The 27,243-nt window shown below is 42.1% G+C and overlaps 1 protein-coding gene across 2 annotated transcripts; it reads right to left on the bottom strand.

The window, feature by feature from the left end:
- Positions 1-4,335: 4,335 nt before the first annotated feature.
- Positions 4,336-23,395, bottom strand: TMEM170A (transmembrane protein 170A). 2 transcript variants are annotated; one of them, XM_061172948.1, is made up of 3 exons: positions 23,133-23,395; positions 9,984-10,154; positions 4,336-7,541 (listed from the first exon to the last, which is right to left on the bottom strand). In XM_061172948.1, exons 1-3 carry the CDS (start codon positions 23,263-23,265, stop codon positions 7,411-7,413), a joined length of 435 nt encoding a protein of 144 aa, XP_061028931.1. In that variant the 5' UTR covers positions 23,266-23,395; the 3' UTR covers positions 4,336-7,410. The 2 variants fall into 2 exon arrangements, with proteins under 2 accessions (XP_061028931.1, XP_061028932.1); XM_061172949.1 differs by having other exon boundaries at positions 10,053-10,154.
- Positions 23,396-27,243: the final 3,848 nt, after the last annotated feature.

The raw sequence follows: 27,243 nt of genomic DNA, 5'->3' as shown, positions 1-27,243 counted from the left end.
ACCTGCCACCCTCTTCCTCTTCTGCAGAGTGAGTTCCACCAACCTCTCCCTTGCTTTTTGTGGGGCAAGCCAAGGTCGAGAGGTTTAACCACACCGTGCACTGTGCCATCACGCAGCCTGCAGCTCTATCAACAGTAAGATTTTAGTTAACGTTTTTATAAAACTTTAAACGCTAAATCTTTCATTTTGGGGGGACTTTATTTGCATTACTGCACACTATATAGTATGTGTTTACAGTACTGTATGCATTTACTGTACATGAGTACTATATGTGTAGTGTGTGTCTGTGTGTGTGTATGACTGAGGGGGAAAGTTAAAGTAGTACAGTCTCAGTGTTGTACATTACACAAACATGCTGTCATTGAAATAAGTGTTTCATTATAAACACTGCGTATCATTATTTGTAAGAAAGAGATTAAATTCAGTGTCTTTGAACAGAAACACACATAAAGCAACGTTATGTACTGATCAGTTGACAAAAATGGTACAACCAGAGACCCACAGGAACTCAACCCTGTATTTCTGCTAATTGAGTGTGCACGGTGACCTTACAGATGTAAGTACTGCGAACGACAAGGATCAGTTCTATTCTAGAATTCAGACATCATCCACACCAGTCCTTCCTTCAAGTTAATCCATATGGAAATACAACCATATATAATGCTTGTCATTTTGTCAGATTAAAAAATTTTAATTATAATCCAACTCTGGGAGGCAGTAATCAGATGCAAATAAGATATCATCGACTAACATCCTATTTGTTCAGGTTTGGGTTTTTTCAGCTGATAATTGCTCCCTGTTGATACTCTGGACTAGGGTCTGTGTCACCCAGTTTAGTGTTATCTAAATCAAGGAATAGATGAAACATGTCTGTGATTAAAAGGACATTATGGTGCCTTTATGCCAACAAGCTTTTTAAAACAGCCTGATTGCAACATAGTTCACACACCACAAAATTTACTCATTTAAAGTGCATAGTTCAATCATTTTAGTATATCCACAGACGTGTGCAACCATCACCACAGTCAATTTTGGAAGATTTTCATCACCCCAAGAAGGAACCTCTGACCAATTAGCAGTCACTCCCCATTTCTCCCCAATCCCCAGCTTTAGGCTAATCTTTCTGTCTCTCTATATTTTCTTATTCCAGACATTTCATATAAATGGAATTATACAAGATGTGGTCTCTTGTGACTGTCTTCTTTCACTTAGCACATTTTCAAAGTTCATTCGTCTTAGGTATATACCTGTGGAACTGCTGGACCACATAGTAACTCTGTGCTTCACCTTTCAAGAAACTGTCAAACTGTTTTCACAAGCAACCATTTTATACCCTCACCAGCAATTTCTGAAGTCTCCAATTTCTCCACACCCTTGCCAACACTCTATCTTTTTGATTATAACCATACTAGTGGGTGTGAAATGGCATTTCATTATAGTTTTGATTTGCACTTCCCTGATGACTAATGATGTTAAGCATCTATTCATGTCTTTATTGGTCATGGTATATGTTCTTTTGGAAAAATGTCTACTCAAATCCTTTGCCCATTTATTTTAAAGACTTTTTTGATATGGACCATTTTTAAAGTCTTTATTGAATTTGTTACAATATTGCTTCTGTTTTATGTTTTGGTTTTTTGGCGGTGAGGCATGTGGGATCTTAGCTCCCCGAGCAGGGATTGAACCCGTACCCCCTGCATTGGAAGTGCAGAATCTTAGCCACTGGATCACCAAGGAAGTCCCCCTCTGCCCATTTTTAAATTGGGTTGTCTTTCTGTTATTGAGTTCTAAGAGAGAGTTCTTTATATATTATAAACGCAAGTCTCTTATAAAGTATATGATTTGAAAATATTTCCTCCTATTCTGTGGGTGTCTTTTCACTTTCTTGATGGCATCCTTTGAAGCATAAAAATTTTTAATTTTGATGAAATCCAGTTTATCTAGTTTTAGTCTAATATCCCTCTTGCTTTGGGGGTTGTATCTAAGAAGGCTTTGCCTAACCCAAGATCACAAAATTTACTCCTGTGTTCTTCTAAGAGTTTTACAGTTTCAGTTCTTACATTTACGTCTATGACCCATTTCAGTAAATCTTTCTTATGTGAGAATAACACAAAAATAGATGTGAAATTAGGACCCAGTATTTGGGACTTCACCATTCTCAGCCTCGTTTTCCTTGGACAGCATAAATAAACCCTACAGTGACAAACTGGGATGTAGCCTTTTGCCCCATCCCTGGGGTCTGAGTCTGGGGAAAAGGATACCCCAGAGTTCTTCAGCAGACTCTCTCCTCCATTACCCTACTTCTCCCACTCTCCTCTTTACAGCTTACTAGCACTCCACACATTGGTTCAAATTTACAAAGTTTCTGACCACTTTATGGGTAACCAGGGAACTATTTTCTGTTGTGTCAAATAGTTTAGTAAAGAGGTCAAAAATTGGTTAGCCGGTCAAATCCAGCATAAAGACACGCATTGTTCAACCTGAAAAGCATTTTACATGATGTTAAATTAGCGGCCAGCTGTGATATTATGATTTCGAAGAAATATACATTTGGTCACTCAGATGACCAAAATGTGTTTCTCATATATATTTGGTCTTCATCCACAGTTCCTGGCTCACAGCTCCCAAAACCCCTGGAATTTCCTAAGTGTTGAGAGTGGTAAAGGTGTCTTGTGTTGTATGAATGGCTTTTAGAAGCACCTAGGGATGGGGCTGGTTGCCAGGACAGCTAACCGTGTGATTAGAGGATTGAACTTTCTGTCCCCACATCCCTGCACAGCCCTCCCCTGCCCCACCTCTGGGAAGAGGGGGGAGGGGTGACAAGTTGAATCAGTTCCCAATGGCCAGTGATTTAACGAATCATGCATATGTGATGAAGTCTCCATAAAACCCCAAAAGGACAGGGTTGAGAGCTTCCCAGTTGGTGAACACGTGGAAATTCGGGGAGAGTGGCTCCCTTGGAGGGGGCATGGAAGCTCCACTCACCTTCCTCATACCTTGCCCTGTGCATCTCTTCCATCCGGCTGTTCCTGAGTTATATCCTCATGATAAACCAGTGATCTAGTATGTAAAATGTTTGAGTTCTGTAAGCCACTTTAACAAATTAATTGAACCCAATTTATAGCCAGTCGGTCAGAAGCACAGGTAACAGCCTGGACTTGCAACCAGCCTCTCGAATCAGGGGGTGCAGTGGGAGTCGGTCTTGTAGGATTGAGCCCTTAACCTGTAGAATCTGGTGCTATCTCTGGGTAGTGTCAGAATTGAGTTGAATTGTTGGACACACTGCTGGTGTCCAAGAATTGTTTGTTGGTTTGGGGAACTCCCAATATACCAGCACTTAAAAATTAAGAGATTTCAAATAATCTAATTTCCAATTCCTCTGAAAAACTGGAGAATCTGGCAACACTGGGCACATAATCCCACAAAATATCAATAGAAATAGGCTGGAACTGAGCAAAGCCTTTAGACAAATCTCTCCAGCTGGCCACAGTACAAATCCCAACTCCCTACAAGTTTCCTGGTTCACTATTACCGTGTTGTCTTGGTAATAATTTATGGGATCCTTCCTGCCAAACTCAGCATCTTTAGCCCCTCATCCACCATAGTCTCCTTCCACTGTCTTGGGTTATCACCTTTTTAGAAAAGATCCTCCTCTGTTCGGTCCTGGATACGTATCTTGGGGGCTTCTGGCTGAACTCTGCATGTATCCTTCAGGGGTGCTAGAAACATTCTGTATCTTGATCGAAGTGCTACCACTCCGCATTAAGTGTATAAATACATAAAAATTCATCAAGCTACACATTTAAGATTTGTGCACTTTACTGTATGTTACACCTCAATTTAAAAAAAAATTAGAGAGAGAATGGATGAGTAGTCTCCTACCAGACATTGTATGTCTGTCTGCAATGCCTGGAACTGCAGCAGTTATCTTGTGAACAGGGGGTAAGCTACCCAAATCAGACAATCCAATTTACTGAAAATGGCAGAGCAGAAAAAGATTTATGATGTCACAGAATACTAAACCAACCTGGGAGCCTCTCTTCATGTGGACTTACTACTGAAACAATACATGTTTTTCACAAACTATATCAGCTTTCAGCCATTCCAGTGTGTAATCATACAAAAGCTTCTTGATGGTAATATATAGCTCACAAAGTGGAGTTAGTAAGACTCAAGTTCACATGTAAGTACAGTTTAATCAGATCTTTGGACAAAAATTTTACCATAAACTAGTGAGTTGAACATAAAAGAAATACAGTTAAGCATATATGTTAAGTACTAAAAAAAAACTTAAGTTGGAAAACCTTATTACGAAAGATTAAACTCATTGGCCACTGAAAAAGAAATAACAGTTCTAGTTCACAGAATTAAAAGTAACTCTTTATTGATAAACATATATACCAGAATTAGAAATGTCAGTAGAAAAATAAAATTTAAATAATTTTCTATGGTACAAAGATTAGATCATTTTGACTGTAGCATTTGGTGAAATAATCTAATACAAAAAGCTGAGCTGATTTTAGCCACAACCAGCCTGACAGAGTGCACAAAAAAGAAATGCACGTACACAGAACCTTCTGCATGTGGACAGCTAATGGCACTAGGACTTCACATTCCAGGAAATGGTCTCCTAGGGAAGGTTGGTATGCACTGCAGTTGTAATAAGAACTTAATTCAAACCAGAGCAGCTTTTGGAATCAAAAGCTAACATACAATTTAAAGACTTAGAAAACATAAGGGCTTAAAGATAATTATTTGCATGAACTTTTTCTCACCTAGTTTAGACATATCCTAGGTAATGTTTTGCTGAAAAAAAAAAATGAGTTAACAGCACAAAGAGACATCTTTATCTTGGAATATTCATTACTCATTTGTATATGGATTTAAGTTTACGTGAAACGCCTTTACCCTAAAACCTCAATATTAAAGAATCCAGAAATCAGCTTTTTATGGTTGGGGCTGCCTCCTTCCCACTCATAGAAAAAAGGAGAAGTGATGCACAGCTAAGGGAGGGGTGGTTGCAACGTGTCTCTAGGAAAGTCAGTAGTTGGCAAAACTTCTCAGAAGCTATATGTGATAAGATAAAATGTTCAACACAAATGCCAATATTTTTTCATCTGGGCAACCACCCCCAACTAATTGTGTATTTGAGATGAGAAATTAAAAAGAAAAATAAACTCTAAGGGGGAATAGACATTCCTTATCATTCAAATAGTTTCTCCCTGAAAATATTTCAAGCCACAAATCTCAAGCTATATAAAGTCTATATACATTTATTCACAGGAGAATGTTCACAGACTGGGATGGATGAAACATTCAATAATTTGAAGATACACTTTATATTTGAAGTTTTTAAAAAGAGTGGATAATCAAACAAGAAACAGATGAAAACAAAGACAACTTTCAAAATGCATTAATTTTTGTGTCTTGGCTCTAAAAGAAAAATAAACCAAATAAATCATGGATCAGTATGTTCAAAAATTAGTATTTAGGGGGAGGAGCCCACTGACCACTGGCCCATGTTCAATTTGTGAAATTCTATCCAAAGGAATGTTTTAGTTGAGAATGCTAAGAGGCATCCTTCAATAGAGATAATTAAAATAATTTCCTACAACAAATGTCTTAAACTGAAGGGCTACTTTTCCAGATCCAGCTCACTGAACTGAAAAATGGAGTCTTCAACTAAAGACTTAAAAATTTGCTTGAAAGAAAGATTTGACCATTGGAGAGTAATCTTGTTGGGGAATTTGTAAAGACATTTGCCTACATTCCAACTCCTGTAATTTTCCACCTAGTCTATGTGTATATAACACTATAATTTTGATAAGTGGTCTAATGGCCGATTAGTTAAAAGAAAATGTCCAGTTACTTTTTGTGATCCTCTGTAATTTTTCTCTTTGACTATCCCTGGTAAATTGGTCCTCCTGGCTGTTTTTAATCAGAAGCCAGAGTGCATATTGCTTTAAATCAAATAGAACTGCACACGACCTCATGGGCAGTTAGCCTTACACTCACAATGAAAACTTTCCTTTAAAAATGTCAGATTTAATTACCAGAAACTATTTTGAAAACAGATAACATCGATTGTATTTCATACAGAACAGTTTAGGTGGTAAGGATAAAGTTAGATAATTTTTGCAATCCTTTTTCTTTTGAAGGTTACAGTTTTCAGGCCTTTAAATGAAAAAGTAAGTTAGGCATTAGAAGAAAAATTAAAATAGCTAAAATTGGGTTTTAAAAAACTCTGATATTTAATTCTCTTTAAGGATATAAATCCTCTTGAAGGAAAATGTAAAGGGCACAGTGGAAGGCATATCTGAAAATTAAACTTTAGGCACTTTCTGGGAGTGATACCCAATACTGTAGAAGTGAGCTGAAGACCCACCACTAGGTAACCACATTAAGACTAGGAAATCCATAAGCACTAACTCTAGTTTAAGCTGCACTTATACAATTTTTCAAGAGCCATGAGTAAACCGAAGTCACTAAGAAAAACAGTAACAGAACGTTTAAAGTATCTTTTTGTGCGTGTGCCTCAATGTTCAAAAAGTGTCCTAAACAATCTGGGTGAAAATTTTCAACTCCCAACTATTTAATAGGGTATGTTTCCAATTAAACTAAATAAAAGCAATAGAATAAAAGTTATAGGAAGAGGTAGTACAGGAGCTTTGGGGGAAAAAGTCTCAATTATCTAGCTTATTTTGATAAAATGTACAAAAAAACAAATTCACATCTCTTAAAATATATTAAATAATCAGAGGTCAAGATAGTTATCCATAAAAATGTCACATCATTCAGTAGTTAGCTCCTTTTTCTTTAAACGGTGGAATCGAAGCCACTACTTGAGTTATAGATTTTTTTGTGTGCAACAAATTTCACCAAATTTGTTCACAACACTATATTCAACCAAAACCTACTTGGCACTTACTGTCATGAAGATGTAGCAAGAGATGAGTTTGCCAAATTTTAATCAAGATTAGATCAAGTTAGATTTTAGTACAGTATACTCTGCTCAGAAATAAACTAATATGATCCATAGTTTCTCTGAAATATGCAACGTTGCATTTTCTCACAGAACATTATAAATTTCAGTGTGAAGGATGCCAACCCAGAAGCACTGCTGACCTGGCTTGCGTAAAGGTGCACCCGTAAAACTGCCTGAATTAAATATGTAAAAAAAAAAGAAAGAAAGAAAAGAAACTTGATTTGTTTTCGTTGAGAACAATGAGTCCAAAGAGATCTTTAATTCCTGGAGCTTCAAATTGAAGAAAGGACTGAAATGTTGTTCTTCATATACCTTTTCATCCAAGTTGCTTCCCGTTTGAAGAACTAAGAAAACACATTCCATACTGTATTCTTTTTGAGGATTCTATGAAACTTAGGTTCGCCATCATAGCACAAGGGTATGTGCTATAGAGTAGCTAAAATCCGTAAAAAGGAGACCACCACTACACAAAACGTCTGTCCAGTGCCCAAGGTGAGGGCTTCAAATGGAATCATTTCCTTTCCTGCTGCTCGGTACACTCCAGCAATTGCTGCACCTGTTCAAAAATTCAAGAATGTTTAAAAAAAAATGGTTAATATAATCAGGAAAATATAGCACTTAAAATTCTACCAGTAGAATGTTCTAAATTTTTTACATTAAAATTTAGACATTACAGAAATGTTTTGTTTTGTCTATTCTTTTTGCTGACTACTCTAGGTTTTAAGTATTCCTTATATGGTTTGCAAATCACTGACAAGTGTTTTTAGGTGTTGAAAAGTGAATCCTTTAAACTGAGAGTCTCCTAGATTTATTGAATAAAATCACCTGGAAGTCATAGCCGAAATCACAAAGACGGCGATTTCCATGTAACCTGATTACAAACTCAAAAACATCTCTTATTCCGCATGCATTTAACAGGTACCTAACAAATTCTTGGCAATAAATGACAAAGAATCTTCCCTGTGGGACTGAGCAAGAAATATTTCAGGAGCAGCCACAGGGAAACCCCACTCTACTTTGTACCATACTCAGAGTTCCCCTCAAGAAATGGATGGAGAAAGGGGTGGGAAAAGGAAAAGAGGGGGACCCTAAGCCTATCAAGTTGCTATTCATTCAAAGGGCGAGAGGTGAGGGATACTTGGGGAGTCCTTTCTGTTACCCACATCATTAATCGTTTTTATTATGTTAGTCACTGTAACTTCCTAGAAATTGAGTAAACAAAACAAAACAAACATCTCTCTCTACCCAGGTACCCTGAATTGCTCACAGGGACTCAGCGTTGTACAAAGAAAGTCAAGATTTCAATAGTTTGAAAATAACAGATCCAAACATCTCAGATGACCGCCCAACCGCCCCCCGCCCCACCTCAAAATGCTCCAAACGGAATTCTCCTTGATCACAGAAGCTAGCTGGAGACACAAGACAGAAACACAAACATGAAGTAGATTCTGAGTAATGCAAGATGAAATATAGTGTTTCAATCAAGTGTCTACATCTTTTACAAATGTGATGTGATGGTATATTGACATATTTTAAGGAGAAGAAAGAACAATACTAATCAATACCTGTGTTGGTTGCCAGGAACATTTGTGACTTTGAAATGCCCACCGCCAGAGGCAATGCACAAACACTGTGCTACTAACATCTGAAAGGCACATGTTCCATTGGGCCCCTTTGTAATTTGTCTCCAAAAAAAGTGGGTTGAGTCGGAAGAAGCTTAAAGAAGTTGAACTGGGTCCCAAAGTGGGATTTGGATGATTAAGGGAAGACAGGAAAAAGCAAACCAGAAGGAGCAGCAAATGGGAAGGGAATAGATTGTATGCACTAGAGTCGAAGAAGGACATGAACACGACATTTACTGCACAATTACTATGTGGTAGATATTCTGGTTAAGTATTTTATATTCACATTTTTTCAATTAGTCATCACACAGCATCCCTATTTTACTGATGAGAAATCTGAAACAGGTCCTGGGGAACAGTAATCCAGCAAGGAAACTGGAGCAGAGGGTCTCTAAAGATAGCAGTAGGTGATACAGTTAAAAATATTTTTTAAGGCCAGTTATGGAAACTCCTTAATGCAAACAGGAGAAAACTGGCCTCCTCCCCCGTGTTATCACAAAGGTTTCATCATCTATGGAACACAGAGAAACTAGGCCACCTTGTCCCCCCCAAAATCCCTCAAGTCAGAGAGGGAGATTTCTGCTTGAAGCTCAAGGTTTAAATTCACAGTGAAAAAAATTTCTGTTTACATGTATACCTAGAAAAAAGTCTGAAAGCATACACTAAAATGCAAACTGTGGATACCACTTAGGAATGCAGTAATGGAGGATTTTTATTTTTGCTTTCTTATAATTTTTAATTTATATAGAATATACATGTTATTTATATTTCATTATGAGCTTAAAAATGATTTAAACTTATTCTCATCCCTTTGACATGAGCAAAAGCCACACCTCCCCCCAAAAAAACACCAGACAGGTAAAAATAATTTATAATTATGAATGTTACTCCAATTCTTATTCAGAAAGTCCTGAGAGGAAAAAACAACCAGGTACTTTTCTAAATAATAATTCTTGTCATTAGAATTATTCTTCCATCCTTAAAATAACTACACCTGGATGAGTGGAAGTAATTTGTCAACCAGCTTGCAAGGTCACAAATCAGTGAAGTGACAGCTGAAGAGAAAGGAGGAGTAGCTTCCAAAAAGACAAATATCTTCTTTTGCTAGTGACCTATTTCACAAGATCTGTCTCACAAAGCTTAACATGGCTTCCCTGAAGCCAGCGAGACAAAATCTGACTCAGTAAGTCAAAGATGTTGGCCAAATAAGGGGGGGACTGGGGTGAGAAAAAAAACAATACATAAAAAAAACAGGATCTGTGGTTAAAGATCACTCTTTCTTCTTCATCTCACTGAGACATGTTTCTAAAGTGGTTCCTAAAATTAACTAACTAGTCAAATGAAACATTTTGACTGTATTTTAATGTCTAACATACTTGTCAAGATTCCAGCAGTAATTGGTCCCACGATGCCCATCAACAGGATGCTTACAGACATGAACCTACCATATTTGTGATGTCTGAGGGTGAAGAGGGCCAGTAATCCAGCAGGGACATGAAAGAAGAGAGAGGACACCAGTGCCCACAGGAACACACCATACCACATCTCTACAAGGGAAAGCAAAGAAAGGTTGTACATCACCGCCTTTCCCAGTGCAGTCATTACAAAGGGGTAGCCACTATGCCCAGTTATTTCATTTTTAAAACCATTCAGTTGCAATGAAGGTTCATCAGTCAAATATCCAAACATTGATGGTTTTGGAGGGATAAGTAAACTATGGCCACCACCTGTTTGTGTACATAAACTCTTACTGGAACACAGCCATGCCCATTCATTTAAGTCTTGTCTATGGCTGTTTTCAAGCTACAAGAGCAGGGCTGAAACAGTGACAGAGACCATATGACCTGCAAAGCCTAAAATATTTACAATCTGGCCCTTTACAGAAAAGGTTGGCCAACCCCTGACAAGCTACCGGTACTCCCAAACACTGAAGAAAAGGTTCACCCAGATTTGAAAATTCACTTAAATGATTTCCCTCCCATAAGGACAAATGTAAGTACCACTGATAGGGTGCTATGCAGTCAATGCCTGATGACCATCCCTGCCTTCTTGATTATTCAGTCATCTCAAATGGAAAAGCTCTATATACAATTACATTCATTCAACAATCATTTTCAAGACAATGCAGTAAATATCAACCCATCATCTCCTATTAGGGTATCAAAGCTCTTTAAGACATGAAATAAATACCAGAATATGTAAATGTTTCGCTTAAGGCCAAATGGCAAGTGAGAGGGCAGGTTAGAAGAGGAGCTGATTCTGTCCCTCTTAGGATGACAGTAACTCAGGAAACATTAAAATATTTGTCCAACAACTATGTATACAAACCTATGCATGAGATATCTTGGAAAATACAAAAAAAAGAGGAGATACCATCCTGCCCTTATGACTTTACGATTTAGCAAATGGCAGACATAACATTTTCCCCCAGTGGGCCCAGGCATGGCTTCAGAATTCTCAAGAGAGCTCTTTACCCATATATGGATATAATGAAGGTGTCACACTAGATGAAATCTGTTGTCCATCCCTGCACTTGAGGCAGGTAAGTAACAGGCAATTTTAAAGATCAGTCAACAGCTCAACTGGGGTTTCTGCACCACAGCACTACTGACGTCTGAACCATTTAACTCTTTGTTGTGGGAGGCTGTCGACTGCAGGATGTGGAGCAACACCCCTGGCCTCTACCCTCGGGATGCTGGTAGCACTCTCTCCCGTTGTGACAACCACATATCCTGACATTGTCACACGACCCCTGTGGGCATAATTACCCTGGTTAAAAACCGCTGACCTGACTGAAGCAAAGAGTTTATAAGAGTAACAGTAGGGGCTTCCTTGGTGGCGCAGTGGTTGAGAATCTGCCTGCCAATGCAGGGGACACGGGTTCGAGCCCTGGTCTGGGAAGATCCCACATGCCGCGGAGCAACTAGGCCCGTGAGCCACAATTACTGAGCCTGCGCGTCTGGAGCCTGTGCTCCGCAACAAGAGAGGCCGCGATAGTGAGAGGCCCGCGCACCGCGATGAAGAGTGGCCCCCGCTTGCCGCAACTAGAGAAAGCCCTCGCACAGAAACGAAGACCCAACACAGCCAAAAATAAATAAATAAATAAATTAATTAATTAAAAAAAAAAAAAAGCAAGGAACATGACTTAAAAAAAAAAAAAAAGAGTAACAGTAGTTAAGGACGCAAAGATAGATGGGGTCACATTACGGTGGGCTTTGAAGGCCAAACTAAGGACTTCAACATGTAAGCCCTAGAAGGTACCATCAAAGGTTTTTTGAGCAGTAAAGGGTTGTCAGCACAGTATTTCACAGGTGGCACCTACACTCCCAGTAGGAACACAAACTAGAAAGCCATCTCTGGAGGGTAAATTGGAAGTGTGTATCCAAAATAGTCAACTGTGCATACCCTTTGCCACAGTGATTTTACTTCCAGGAATACACAAGGGCAAGGACAAGGTCACGAGGTTCCTGACAGCACTATCTGTACTGGCAAAAACTAGACACCAACTGCATGTCTGTCGATGGAGGACTTGTGAAACATGTTATGGTGCATCCGCATAATGAAACGTTACACAATCAATAAAAATAGGAGCAGCTCTTTAAATACTGATGGGGTAAGATGCCCAAGCCACATTGGGAAGTAAAAAAACGTAAGTTTCAGAATAGTATGTAGAATAAGATCCTGTTTTTGTGAAAACAAAAAACAAAAGAAACAAATGTGCGTAAATGCTTCTGTCTACTCAGAAAAGTCTGGACATATGTTTATTTAATAAATATTTACAACAAGCACAGGCACTGTTTTAAGTGTTTGACAAATATTAACTCGTGTAATTCTCAAAGTAGCTCTATGAAGCACATATTAATATCTCTGACTCTTGGATGAGGAAACAGAAGCAGAGGGAGGTGAGGAAACTTGCTGGAGTCCACACTGCAGCACGAGGCAGAGCCCAGGTTGATCCACGCTGGAAGCAACGCCCTCACCCTCTGTGCCACCTCTTACTGTATATTAAGATATAGAAAATTGTTATTTCTGGAGAATAGGATGGGCTGGGGGAGGGTTTATGACCATTCACTTTTTACTTTGATAAAACAAACAAAGCGGGGGCTTCCCTGGTGGCGCAGTGGTTAAGAATCCGCCTGCCAATGCAGGGTACACGGGTTCGAGCCCTGGTCCGGGAAGATCCCACATCCTGCGGAGCAACTAAGCCCGTGCGCCACAACTACTGAGCCTCCGCTCTACAGCCCGCGAGCCACAACTACTGAGCCTGTGTGCCACAACTACTGAGCCTGTGTGCCACAACTACTGAAGCCCACATGCCTAGAGCCCGTGCTCCTCAACAAGAGAAGCCAACGCAATGAGAGAGAAGCCTGCGCACCGCAATGAAGAGTAGCCCCTGCTCGCTGCAACTAGAAAAAGCCTGCGCACAGCAACAAAGACCCAATGCGGCCAAAAATAAATAATAAAATAAAATAAAATAAATTAAAAAAAAAAAAGCTTGGGAATTCTCTGGTGGCGCAGTGAATAAGACTCCACGTTCCCAATGCAGGGGGCGCACGTTCAATCCCTGGTCAGGGAACTAAGATCCCACATGCCGTGGGGCGCAGCCAAAAAACGGGGGAAAAAGAAAAGAGCGACCAGTGAGGAGCATCAGTGGGCTGGGGGAGAGGGGAGAGGGGACAGTGGCAAAGGGGAGGGCCAGGGGCTTTTCTTGAAGCTGCATTTGAGTTGTAAGCACACTGTTGTGTGTGGTTTTTCCCAAATCAATTTATTTTTACTCTTGTTGGGAGGAGGGGAGGAGGGGTTAGGGAGCCAGGGGTGATTAGAGGTGGGGCCAAATCCCCGCCAGGCACCCTCCACACTCTCACAGATGGCTGCACTAATTCTCTGCACATATTAAGTCAAAGTTTCAATTAATACCATATTCTACATACACCTAGATTAGGATGTCTCGCTCTTGGTTGCTGTTGTTGTTTTTAATTAATTTTTTTTTTTTTTTTTGACTGCATTGGGTCTTCGTTGCTGCGCACGGGCTTTCTCTAGTTGTGGCGAGCAGGGGCTACTCTTTGTTGCGGTGCACGGGCTTCTCATTGCGGTGGCTTCTCTTGTTGCGGAGCACGGGCTCTAGGCATGTGGGCTTCAGTAGTTGTGGCTTGTGGGCTCTAGAGAGCAGGCTCAGTAGTTGTGGCGCATGGGCTTAGCTGCTCCGCGGCATGTGGGATCTTCCCGGACCAGGGCTCAAACCCGCGTCCCCTGCATTGGCAGGCAGATTCTCAACCACTGCGCCACCAGGGAAGTCCTTTTTTTTTTTTTAATATTTATTTATTTGGCCGCTCCAGGTCTTAGTTGCAGCATGTGGGATCTTCGTTGCGGCGTGCGGGATCTTTAGTTGTGGCAGGCAAACTCTTAGTTGCAGTATGTGGGATCTAGTTCCCTGACCAGGGATCGAACCCAGGTCCCCTGCATTGGGAGTGCAGAGTCTTAACTGCTAGACCACCAGGGAAGTCCCTCGCTCTTGTTTTGGATGGAAGGCTCTCAATAAAACATCAGGGACACCTCATCTAGGGCTCAATGCTTATTAAAAATAACAAACGACTGAGGGTGTTTTGGTACTTCTGTTCTGGTGACAAATTATCAGATAGCTACAAACGGTTTCAAACCACTGGTATGAGTTTTCTTTTTCTTTCTGCTGAACAAGATACATCTTCAGAATAATTTTATAATACTGTTGAAACTTGTCTATTCTGTTTGATGGTGTTTAGCAAATTGTTAAACCAAGTCTAAATCATGCAATATGGAGTATAAAGTGATTAAACAGTAATGTCCCAAGCTTAAAACTTAAATATATATAACATAAAAAAACTAATATATGTATAATATGTAAAATAATATATGTATACTACTGCTCTTCCTCCACCAAAAGAATCACACACACACACACACACACACACACACACACACACACACACATATAAACAAAAAAACCCTTTCCAGTCTATAGTGTCTATCAGAAATTGTGGGCAGGATTCTCAGTCCTCAGGGTTTGGGTCCCCATCGTCTTCAGGAACAAACCTGTACAGTTAGTCCCCTACACACGAACCTTCAAGTTGAGAACTTTCAAAGATGCGAACATGCGTTCCATCAACATCAGCGTGAGTGAAACTGCAGCTTGCCCTCCATCTCCTGTTGCTGGCGATCCTTCAGCTCTACCATCTCCCACCTCCTCTCCCTCCTCCAGTCAGTAACTCTTCTTGCCTGTTCCCTCGATGCCAGCCCCTGGATGCCAGCTGTTGTACTGTACTACTGTACTTTTCAAGGTACTGTACTGTAAGATTAAAAATGTTGTCTCTAGTTTTTGTGTTTATGTATTATTTGCATGAAACCTATTACAGTACAGTACTACATAGCCGATTGTGTTAGTTGGGTACCTAGGCTAACTTTGTTGGACTTACGAACAAATTAGACTTACGAACGTGCTCTCGGAACGGAACTCATACGTAGGGGACTTACTCTACCAGATACCACTGCAGCCTACTTTCCAGCCTCGGGCACCAGCCCTTCTTGCTTCCACAGCCCAGGAGACTTGCCCTCTCTTCTTGGCAGCAGCTCCAGAGGCTGCAGAGTCTGGTGTTCAGGTACTGCCCCTCCCTGATAAATCCCTCCTGCCTGGGCCGCTGCTGTTGCACCCCGGCCTCCCCCACCCAAGGCCCCCTTGTGTACCACCCACTGCCAGCTCATCCCCAAGCCACAGGACAGCGTCATGCAGTTCCCTGCTAAAGCAGTAACCCCGTCTTCAATCCCACAGTCCTTCCCAGCTCCTCCCCAAATCACTTAAGAGACTCTGAACTCCATTACACCACCCAGTGTGCACAGAACTCTATAAGGACACCAGGAATGCCACTACCCAGGGGTGGACAAACGGGATACAAACCTGCCTCCAAGACCCCAGAGCAGCTGCCGTCTTGGCTGCTGTCTGCCACCAATGACATGAGACCACTCCTGGGCCTTGCTGTCACGGGGCTTCTGCTGGAGCGCCCCAAATTTGAGAGACAAGCACTGCTTTCCACAGCAACTCAAGGCACTGCTGGAGCTTGGCTTCTTACTGGCTGCCACAGAACCATCGGGGCAGTGAACTGGCAGGTGAGGCCTTGATCTGCCAGAGACACACTAAGTTGGTAACTTCAATAAAAGTGGGTCTGGACACTCGGGTGTTCTACTCAACTGCTATGGACTGAATTCATGTGCGGCAGCCCTAATCCGACAGGACTGTGGCCTTATAAGAGGAAGAGAGATCTCTCTCTCTGTCTCTTGTTCTCTTTCTCTCCCCATCATGTGAGGACATATCAAGAAGGTGGCCCAAGAGGGCCCTCACCACAACCTGACCATGCCGGCACCCTCATCTTGGACTTCCAGTCTCCAGAACTGAGAGAAAATATACTTCTGTTGTTTAAGCCACTCAGTCTGTGGTATTTTGTTCTAGCAGCCTTAGCAGACATCACTCACCTGTTCCCACTTCTCTGGAGCACAGCACCTGCCCAAGGAGGCCTGCTGGGCTATCAACTCATATGTCGATTTTCCTGAAAGCTGAAAGGAATCTGTTTGCAAACAAGATCTGGCACAGCAGGTTCGCTCCTCCCTGAGTCTCTGAGAAGGAGAAGCACCATGCACCTTCCTATAACCCTGAGCTACATCCATCAGCTAGCTCAGTGCCTACATATTTTATATCGCATCACTTAAGTCACTCTAAGTAGGAAAAAAAGGCTGTATTACACTAGATGAGTAGTACAATTTATAAAACACTTTTCAGATGGATGGGATTATTACAGGACTGTAACAGCTAAGGCAAACCTCAATCAATAAAACATTTTTTAAAAACTAAGTGATTTCCCTTTAATCTACTGCGCCTTAATTTGCCATCTATTTAATAGCTATTTATTGATTATCATATAGTACTTTTCATTCCCCTGGGTCAACACACGGTCAAAAATCTTTGTCTACATATCTTATAGTATTTCCTTGTTCACTTTCAAATAAAGTGCATTATCTTCAGCTTTGTTTACTCTGGCAGCTAAAGTCACGTCATTTCCCCATGTTGAAGAATAAATCAGGTTATTAATCTGAAATAAAAGATTATAAGGAGAGGGACTTCCCTGGTGGAGCAGTGGTTAAGAATCTGCCTGCCAATGCAGGGGACACGGGTTCGAGCCCTGGTCTGGGAAGATCACACATGCCACGGAGCAACAAAGCCCGTGTGCCACAACTACTGAGCCCACATGCCACAACTACTGAGCCCGCGCACCTAGAGCGCACAAGAGAAGCCACCGCGATGAGAAGCCCATGCACCGCAATGAAAAGCAGCCCCCCCTCGCCGCAACTAGAGAAAGCCCGCACATAGCAACGAAGACCCAACACAGCCAAAAGTAAATAAATAAATAAATTTAAAAAAAGAGAAACTGCCATCGAAGTGGTTTCATAAAAAAAAAAAAAAAGATTATAAGGGGAAATCAGACTAAGCACTGGTGACAGAAGAGGCCCCAAAGATGCCCACATCCTCAACCCCAGAGCCTATGAAAATGCGACCTTACATAACAAAAGGGAGTGTGCAGGTGTGATTAGATTAAGCATCTTGGGATGGTGGGGGTTAGCCTGGATTTTATAGGTGGGCCTAATGTAATCAAGGGTTCTTGTAAGAGCGTCAGAGTCAGAGAGATTTGAAGATGCTATGCTGCTGGCTTTAAAGATAGAGGAAGGAGCCATAGGCCAAAGGATGCAGGTGACCTCTAGAAGCTGGAAAAGACAAGAAAACAAATTCTCCCTAGAGCCTTCAGAAGGAAGGCAGCTCTGCTGACCCATTTTGGACTTCTGACCTCCAGGACCGTAGGATGACAAGCCACTAAATTTGTCCTAAGTTGTTTCAGTAGCAATAGCAAACTAATACAAGCACTGGGAGTTCATTCATTCAGCAAATATAATACTTACTGAGCCCATTCCATATGCCGGGCACGTCAGTGAACAACAAAAACAAAAATTTTAAAAAGACAAAGATCCCTGCCCACAGGGTGTTTGTATCTTTAAGAATATTTTTCAGACAGATATTTGAGTTAAAGATAAAAGCCACACAGATTTCAGAATCCTCTAGGTGAGTCCTGTGTTAACAAAAGGGGTTTGTAACGGCTGGCTCCCCAGCCCTCTAGCCTCCACAGCTGAGTCACCTCATTTCCAAGCAAGGCCTCAAGACCAACCCGGCCCCAATCAGCAGAAATGTAAGTGGGAATCGTGAGGCTTGGCACCCAGCCATCCTTTCAGCTGGCCCCACTCTGCCTTATGTTCCAGGTCAAACAACTGTATGAGCACAGCCAGTGCCTCTGATGCCAGGGTTCTAAGTAAACCGCCTTGGTCCTGGGAACTGCAGTCCTACTCAGTCCTGCGACTCGATGCTGGACTGCCTAGATGCTAACTGCCCATCAGCCTGCATCTGTCCACACTGCCCACTGTGAGACCCCTCTCTTACCCAACCCCACCTACCTGCCAGGGGATCCAGCTGTTCCCTTGTGAAATACTAACATCTATATACTGGTCTCTACTCCTGATTCCTGACACAGAGCTCCTAAAACCCTTGTAGATAATGGTGCTAGGAAAATCTTTTGTTCTAATACTTAGTCTTTGACCCTGGTTCCTGATGCAGAGCTCCTAAATCCCTTGGAATTTCCAGGAGTGTCTTTTGTTCTCATGAGGCAACTCTTGGTGGGCTCCTGGATGGTCACCAGAAAGACCAAGCCATGATTATAAGCTTGGAACTTTCAGCACCACCCTCCATTCTCTGGAGAGGGGACAGAGGCTAGAAGGGAGTTAATAATCGGTCATGCATAGGTGATGAAGCCTCCATAAAAATTCCAAAGGTACAGAGTTCAGAGAGCTTCTGGGTTGGTGAAAACATGTATGTGCTGGGAGGGTGGCCCACCCCAGCTCCAAAGGGACAGAAGCGCCTGTGCTTGGGGACCCTTCCAGACTTCACCCTATGCACCTCTCTATCCGGTGTTCATTTCCAACCTTTAATATCCTTGGTAATATACCAGTAACCTAATAAGTAAACTGTTTTCCTGAATTCTATGAGCTGCTCTAGCAAAATAATTGAACGAGAAGGAGGACATGGGAACCTCAGCTGGTCAGAAGCACATGGGACAACCTGGACTTTTGACTGGCATCTGAAGTTGGGGGTTGGGGCAGTCTTGTGGAACTGAGCCTTTAACCTGTGGGATTGGATGCTGACTCCAGGTAGCCAGTGTCAGAACTGAATTGAATTGTAGGACACCCAACTGGTGTCCCAGAATTGCTTGATGCATGGAAAAACCACACATCTGGCGCCAGAAGTGTTTGAGTGTAGCAGCAGTGTGAGAGTAAAGGAAAACAGCGAGTTTTTCCTAGACACTCTTCCTCTCCTAACAGTGATGACTTGCCCACCAGGACTACCAGCAGTGGGCTGCCACCTCTCTCCTGAGGCCATTGCCTAACTGCCCACTCATCCCTTGTTTCTGTGTGCCCCTCTGGCCTGCCTCAATCCCAAGGGTCTCTTGGGCCTAGCCTGGCTAGATCTTATCTGTCCTGATCTGGCCTTCCATCTATTTCTCCACACAAAGCCAGAAAGCCAGTGCTAATGGGAACAAGTTTTCCTGTTGGGGTGATGAAAATATTCTAAAGTTGCTTTTTGTGATGGTTGCAAACTCTGCAAAAAATCATTAAATTGTATACTTTAAAAAAAAAAAAGTAAGTCAGATCATCCTTCCTCTGCTCAAAACCCTCTAATATGGCTTTCTGGGATCTGACCTCACTTCCTCTCCCTGCCTTGCCCACCCTGTTCCACCCACTGCACTGGCCTCCTTCATGTTGCTTAACAAGCTCCGGTCCCAGGGCCTCTGAACCTGCTGCCCCTCGCCCACAAGGCTCTTCTCCCAACGGCTGCGTGGCTTGTTCCTCATTCCCTTCAGATTTCTTCTCCAATGGCACCATCATAGAGGGCCTCCTTGTGACCTTAAGTAAAACATCATTCCACTTGACACACAACACCTGCCACTTACTATCCCCCTACCCTGTCTTACACTCACCACCATCTGTTCCTTTCCATACTTTTAAAAAAAAATTTTTATTGGAGTATAGTTGCTTCACAATGTTATGTTGGTCTTTTCCATACTTTTAAATTTTGTTTTCTCTCTCCCCTTTAGAATGAAAGTTCTTTTGTTTTGTTTACTAACACACCTTTACTTGGAGCCTAGAAAACAACAGACACACAATAGACACTGAGTAAATATTTGTTGACTGAATGAGTAAATGACTGATCCAAGTGTGACCTATTCTTGATTCCAACAACAGCACAACCAAAACATTAGCGAGTTTTAGTTTATCAGAAGATACACTTTGACACTGAAGGTATAATGAAATTCACACCTTCAGAAAGTGAATGTTATTCCTGATACAGGAAAAAAAAAAAATCTGCCTTTCATAGCACTCAGATTTGTTAAAAATGACACCACCAACAACAAAAGAAATCTGAACAACTTGCAATAAGGAGGGTTAGGCAGGAACCTAAATAGCTAAATTGCAAATGCAGGTTTAAAAAAAATCAATTCATCAATTCAAAGCTTCCTAACAGTGATAAACCACAGACTATTTCAGAGCAATGATTTTGCCATATCGAGTTGGCATAAAATGCAAGGAACCTTTTCTGTGGGGCCAAAATAGAAACAATTCCAGAATCAGGGCAGTGAACGACATTCACTGTCAGCAGGCTTTGGTGCCTCCAAAAGGATTACAGTTCATGCACTTACTGTCCATTCCAGCTAAGGAAGAGATATAGCAGGGAGGCTGTGTGTTTACCCAATGTGTTTACCCATCACATTCTGATCAGCTTGCGGTCAACGGCTTTATCTCATGCATGTTTATACCCCCAGCCCAGAGCCTGCACTTGACCAACGTATACCTACCTGCTAAATGAATGATCCCCGGTGATCACCACCCCCAAGTTATATATTCAAAGAAGTTCCCATAAACTCAAATACATACTGCAGTTTAATATTTCAGAACAATTGCTGAAAGCAAAACAATTCACTTAGCTACAGATTCTCTACTATGACATGTTAAAACTATTGTTCCAAATCCACTTATCTCAATCTTTTCTTAGAGAAAGAAAAGGCAACTAAAAGCGAGACACATTGAACAGAATATTCAGTTTCAAAGTATCACCTCACATGATTTATTACAAAAGGATTAAGGTACCCTTACAGTGGACAGATCTGATAAACACCATCTTCACCAAATGATTAAACCTAGTGTTATCAATAAAGGTACAAACTGACACTAAATGTCTCCTGATGAGGTGCCCTGGGAAGTGGACAACATCACCTGTGTAGGCAGCATTCTGAACAAAAATATTTAATCTGAATCTAATCATGAAGAAAAAAATGAGATAATTTAGATTATGGAATAGTCTATGAAACAATTAGCCTGGACTTCAAAAATGTCTGTCTCAAGAAACTGAAACAAGGATGGAAGAACTGTTCTAGATTCAACAAGACTAAAGAGACATGACAACTAAATGCAATGTGGGACCCTTGATTAGATCCTGGAATTTAAAAAAAAACAAAGGAGGGACTTCTCTGGTGGTCCAGTGGGTAAGACTCCATGCTCCTAATGCAGAGGGCCCAGGTCTGATCCCTGGTCAGGGAACTAGATCCCAGATGCATGCCGCAACTAAGAGTTCGTATGCCGCAACTAAGAAGTCCCACATACTGCAATGAAGATCCGGCGCAACCAAAATTAAAAAATAAATTAAAAAAAAAAAAGGAAAAAAGCTAAAAATGACATTATTTGAACAACTGGGAAAATTGGGAAAATCTAAATAAGGCCAATATATTAGATAATATTCTATCAATGTTAAATTTCTTGGGTGTGATGTGTTTTTTTTGTTGTGGCAGAAAATGTCTTCATTTTAAATGATACGTGCTGAAATATTAGGCGTCAAGCGTTGTCGCTTCTGTAACTTCCTTTCAAAAGGCTCGCAGAAAGTAAAAATGTTATGTGTATGCATATATATATTTAGAGAGGAAGTGAAAGAATCAAAATGTTAATAATGAATCTAAGTAAAGGGCATATAGATATTGGTTATACTATCATTTCAATTTTTCAGTAGGTTTGAAAATTTTCCAAATAAAGAGTTGTGGGAGAAGTAAGGAAACAATGAAAACAGACCGATCCAGTTCAGTACTGCCTCCAGACTGCATGAACATTTCATTTTTTGGACAGTGTCTCCAGAATGCCATATATTTCTGTTGTCACTGTCAAATGTGATCTTAGTACCTTTTGATGCCTTTTGCCAGATTATCATTTTAGGCATGATTTCAAGCTAACATCTGCATCTGCCCCAACACGGTTATCTTATTAACTATTTCACAAACCTGTCCGGGAAAATACTAGGAAGGTAATACACATCAAGTCCCTGGTGTCCGCTGAATGGCGCCTGGCAGTCGCTGCCCAGCGAAAGAGAAACCACAGGTGCCTTGTTTACAACTGCAGTCAGTAATCCAACCCTCCTTCCTTTGCAGGTCTCAGGCCGGTTCTCGCATTGTTTACTGAGTCAAGGTATCTGCCAGCTTTGCGGGAGAGCCCAACCTCACCCTTCAATCACCCCTATCTCAGCCTTCTTGCCTTTAAAGGGCCAACACACAACCGTGCTCTCCCGTCAAAGGCTTTATTTTCGGCCTTCCCAAGTAATTTCTCCTCCTCTCAGTTTTCTGAACACGATAGCTTTCTACCTCGATTTCTAATTTTTAAAAACCCTGCTCTCAGACCCAGCAGAATCTCCAGTGGGTGTAAGAATCAAAAAGAAGCTGCATCAAAGACCTCGAACGCATGAGTGGGAGGCTCGGCAACAGGTCTCAGAAAGTGATTCCTAGAAAGAGAAGCTGGTGGAGGGGGTGGATTTGAACTTGGGTGGTAGCGATCGGCAGACCTCCTCCCCTCGTAAAGGGGTTGGGCTACACTAGAAACAAAGGGTGTGTGAGTTCTGACTGACGGCTCTCAGTCCGGCCGGGACCGTGCGCTGTCCGAGCTGGGAAAGCCGAGAGGCCGGCGCGGACGAAAGGGGCTGGGCGGGGATGACCGCCTCCAGTGCCCCATACAAGGAGGGACGGCCGCCTACAGGGCTCTGCCGACTTCATGTCTGAACCTGGGGCAGACGTCTGGAAACTCCTAAGAGCAAGATCAGTTCGGGCGGTGACTGAGCTCCCTTCACTGACGGGTCCCCAGCGCGGGCTCGGGGTGGCCTGGCCCGAGGGGCCGGCAAGGAAGCGACGGTGGGAGGGGTTAAGGCCCCCAGCTCTCGGCCGAGGGAGAGGGAACCTTCTTCCAAGAGAAAAACAGCCCCCAGCGGGCGGGACGGCGGGGTACCAGTCCGCTCGCCGGGGAAGGGGCGCCGCCGCGCAGCCGGGCGGCCGCGGCGTGGCACGCAGTGCGCAGGCGCGGGGTGGGGCCGGTACCTGGGAAGGAGCAGAGAGAAGTGGAGTTAGGGCACAAGGTCCCGTTGCCCACGCGCGGCACGAGCTTCAGGCTGAGGATCTGCTGCAGGAGCCCGGCCGACCCCCCGCTGTCGCCGCTCCCCTCGTGCTCCATCCCGCCGCCATTCACCGCAGAGAGGTGGGGGAGAGCGCCTAAAGTGCTGCCGTGGCTCGCTCTCACTCACGGCCCACTCTGCTCTCCGCACCTCCGTCGCCTCAGCGTCACCTTCGGCCGAAACCCTCTTCCTCCCACCCCAACGGCACTGCCAAGTGATGGCTCCTCCCTCCAATCATAGGGCGCCTCAGATGGCAGGGGCGGGGCGAGAGTTGTTCCCGCCCCTGACGTTGCGTACGGCTCTCCGAGACCCAGCACCTATGGGCTACGCCCCCTACTGGGGAAGTCTCTCCTGCTACAGTGGGGCGTGCTCTGCTCTGCCCTCCTCTGCAGCGCCACCTATAGGAAAGTAAAGGAATTTAGGTACAGATAGGGAGGGAGGGAGAGAGAGATAGACGGGTGGGTGAGTGGGTGGGTGGGTAGATAGGTAGACAGACAGCGGTCGGTATGCAAGTAGACAGGTAGGTAGGTAGGTAGGTAGTAGGTAGGAAGATAAATAAATACGTACATACATATGCATCTGGTAATGAGAATCAGATGGTGCAGCAGTCAGGTGAAAGAAGCTGGAAGACAATGCAGCAATATCTTAAATATTTGGAAGGAAATGATTTTGGGGGAAAACTTCACTTTAAACAAAAAACATAGTATATGACATAAGGAATATGGTCAATAATATTGTAATAACTGGGGACAGATGGTTACTAGACTTACAGTGGTGATCATTTTGTAACATATGCAAATGTCAAATAACTATGTAGTACACCTGAAACTGACATAATATTGTAGGTCAACTATATTTCAATTAAAAAATAATTAATTAAAAAGCATCGTGGGACTTCCCTGGTGGTGCAGTGGTTAAGAATCTGCCTGCCAGTGCAGGGGACACAGGTTCGTGCCCTGGTCCGGGAAGATCCCACATGCCGCGGAGCAACTAAGCCCGTGCGCCACAACTACTGAGCCTGCGCTATAGAGCCCACGAGCCACAACTACTGAGCCTGCGTGTCGCAACTACTGAAGCCCGCACACCTATAGCCCGTGCTCTGCAACAAGAGAAGCCACCGCAATGAGAAATCCATGCACCACAAGGAAGAGTAGCCCCCGCTCGCCGCAACTAGAGAAAGCCCCCCACGCAGCAACGAAGACCCAATACAGCCATAAATAAATAAATAAATAAATAAATATTTTTAAAAAAGCATCGTGCACAAAATATGTAATATTTCCTTTTTTTTTAAAAGGAATTCCTTTATTTTTATTATTTATTTATTTATTTTTGGCTGTGTTGGGTCTTCATTTCTGTGCGAGGGCTTTCCCTAGTTGCGGCAAGCGGGGGCCACTCACTATCGCGGCCTCTCTTGTTGCGGAGCACAAGCTCCAGACGCGCAGGCTCAGTAGCTGTGGCTCACGGACCTAGTTGCTTCGCGGCATGTGGGATCCTCCCAGACCAGGGCTCGAACCCATGTCCCCTGCATTGGCAGACGGATTCTCAACCACTGCGCCACCAGGGAAGCCCTGTAATATTTCCTTTTAATTCAAGAACATTAGCAACATTGTTTATTAGAGTTCCTTTTTGAAAGCCTTTGTTTTGGAAGATTTCTAATGCCAGTTCTCTAACCCTACAACTTGGATTTTGCATCAACCAAGAAACTTTTCTAAAACAAAAATAGTAAGTATTTCAAAAAGTCATGAAATATTTAACAATGCTGTCTTTTGGTACATTTCCCAGACTAGCAGAGTGTATAAGAAGTGGAAAAACCAATTATTTTAAGTTTATATAACAATCAATAATGTATCACATTAGGAAACATTATTTTGAATTTAGAATTCTATCCTCAGTCCGATTGTGAATTGAGAAATTTCTGAAAAGCCATTTAGACTTGCAGGACTCAGAGAATGTATGTTTCATGTGTCCTTTTTAAAAAATATATATTTATTTATTTATTCAGTTGTGCTGAGTCTTAGTTGCAGCAGGTGGGCTCCTTAGTTGCAGCTTGCTGGCTCCTTAGTTGCGGCATGTGAACTCTTAGTTGCGGTGTGCATGTGGGATCTAGTTCCCTGACCAGGGATCAAACCCGGGCCTCCTGCATTGGGAGCGCGGAGTCTTATCCACTGTGCCACCAGGGAAGTCCCACATGTGCTCTTTCTAAGGAAGCTGAGTATGTACTCCAGTGAAGTAAAAGAGTGATGACTAAGAAAGAGAAAGATGGGCAATACAAGGAATGGTGGATTTAACCAGGAGTGTTAGATTGACTTCTGTGCAAGTCTTAGCAGCCACCTAACCAGATTAAAACAGAAGAAAGAGTATCCTCAGGAAAAATAATGGAATTGATTTCAGCTATAGACAAAATCATTAATCTCAAAATTTTAAGGACAGGGTGAAGAAGGTACCTGTTTCTTCTCTCAATGGGAAAACACTGAAAAACAATACAAACTCCAGGAAAGACACAAACCTGCAAGAAAATTATGAAGCAAATATAAAGCAAACAAAAACTAGGTGTTTTTGTTTGTTTTTTACACATCCACACCCTCCTTGTTTCACTTATATTGAGATGCAGAACTATAAAACTTTTAGAAGGCAATGTTGAATATCCTTATGTCTCATGATGGTGAAAGAGTTCTTAAACTAGATACAAAAAGCGAAGACCATGAAGGAAAGGATGGATAAATTTAATTACTTTAAATTAAGACCTTGTGTTATTCAAGAGTTACCACAAAGAAAGTATAAAGACAAGCCACAAACTGGAAGAAGATATTTGCAATACGTATAACTGACACAGGAATAGCATTTAGCACTCCTAAAAATCAATAAGAAAATGATGAAGAGACAAAAGACCTGAATAGGTACTTCATCAAAGAGAAATACAAATGGCCAAAAAAAACAGGAAAACATGCTTAACCTCATTAATCAGTGAAACACAGAATGAATCACAATGAGGTATCATTTGTCAACCACCCAACACCCAAAAATTTAAAAGTCTGAGAATCTGATTGTTACTGAGGTTGCAGGGCAGCTGGAACTCTGGAGGTGTAAACAGATATAACCATCTGGAATAACGTTGAATGAAGATGTTCATGATCTAGCAATTTCACTCCCAGGTAAATATCCTATAGCATTCATACCAGGAGATACAGACAAGACTGTTCCTAGTAGCACTGTAACAGTACATAACTAAAAACAAGCCAAGTATTCACTGAGATGGATAAATAAAATTGTATTATTTTCAATAAAATACTATTCAGTAGTGGAAAGAAATGACCTAAAGCTGCAAACAACAACATGATGAATCCCAGGAATGTAAACTTGAGGGGAAAATCTAAGTTGCAGAAAAAAGAAGGCCACAGTGTGATTCAATTTAAATCCAGTTCAAAAACTTGCAAAACTAACAATATACTAATTCAGGATATTAACATAGGCAGTAAAATGATAATGAAATATTTTGGGTACTTGTTCTATTTTTTTTAATATCTATGACATTATAAATATATATTATGTCACATATATATGACATTATATTTATATTTATTTATTCAACTAAGGAGGGCCATAGAACAAAAGTGGCTTTGGACACCCTTCATCTCACTCCAAATAAAGGCCAAAGTCCTCACAAGGCCTGCAAGGTCGTACATAATCTGACCCCCTCTCTCCCCATCTCCTAGAATTCTTCCTTTGGCCTACCACACCAAACTCACTAGCCCCTTGCTGTTCTTCCAATACTCCAGATATGTTCCCTCCTTAGGATTTTTGTATTACCTATTTCTTTCTACAGGACAATTTACCCATAGTTATCCCTAAATTAACTGCTTTACCTCCTTCAAGACTTTGCTCAAATGTCACATTCACAATGAGACCTACACTGATCACGCCATTAAAAATTGCAACTCACACCCCTGCACACAGACATTCCTAATCCCCATGATCCTTCCCTTTAGAACTGGTTGGTGCTCAATCCATAATGTGTGTTGAATGAATGAATGGAGATG

Source organism: Eubalaena glacialis, chromosome 18 (assembly GCF_028564815.1).
Source record: "Eubalaena glacialis isolate mEubGla1 chromosome 18, mEubGla1.1.hap2.+ XY, whole genome shotgun sequence".
NCBI classification, from domain to species: domain Eukaryota; kingdom Metazoa; phylum Chordata; class Mammalia; order Artiodactyla; family Balaenidae; genus Eubalaena; species Eubalaena glacialis.
Note: the sequence above shows the minus strand (reverse complement) of the source record. Positions and strands in the feature narration are given on the sequence as shown.

What these genes read in the sequence shown, in the direction of transcription:
- TMEM170A (XM_061172948.1), bottom strand. Translation starts at nt 23,265, where the DNA reads ATGGAGCACGAGGGGAGCGGCGACAGCGGGGGGTCGGCCGGGCTCCTG. An exon ending in TTCTCTCTGCTCCTTCCCAG is followed by an intron (nt 10,155 to 23,132) that starts GTACCGGCCCCA and finishes TTTCCCTTGTAG; the next exon opens with AGATGTGGTATGGTGTGTTC. An exon ending in TACTGCTGGAATCTTGACAA is followed by an intron (nt 7,542 to 9,983) that starts GTATGTTAGACA and finishes ATTTTTGAACAG; the next exon opens with GTGCAGCAATTGCTGGAGTG.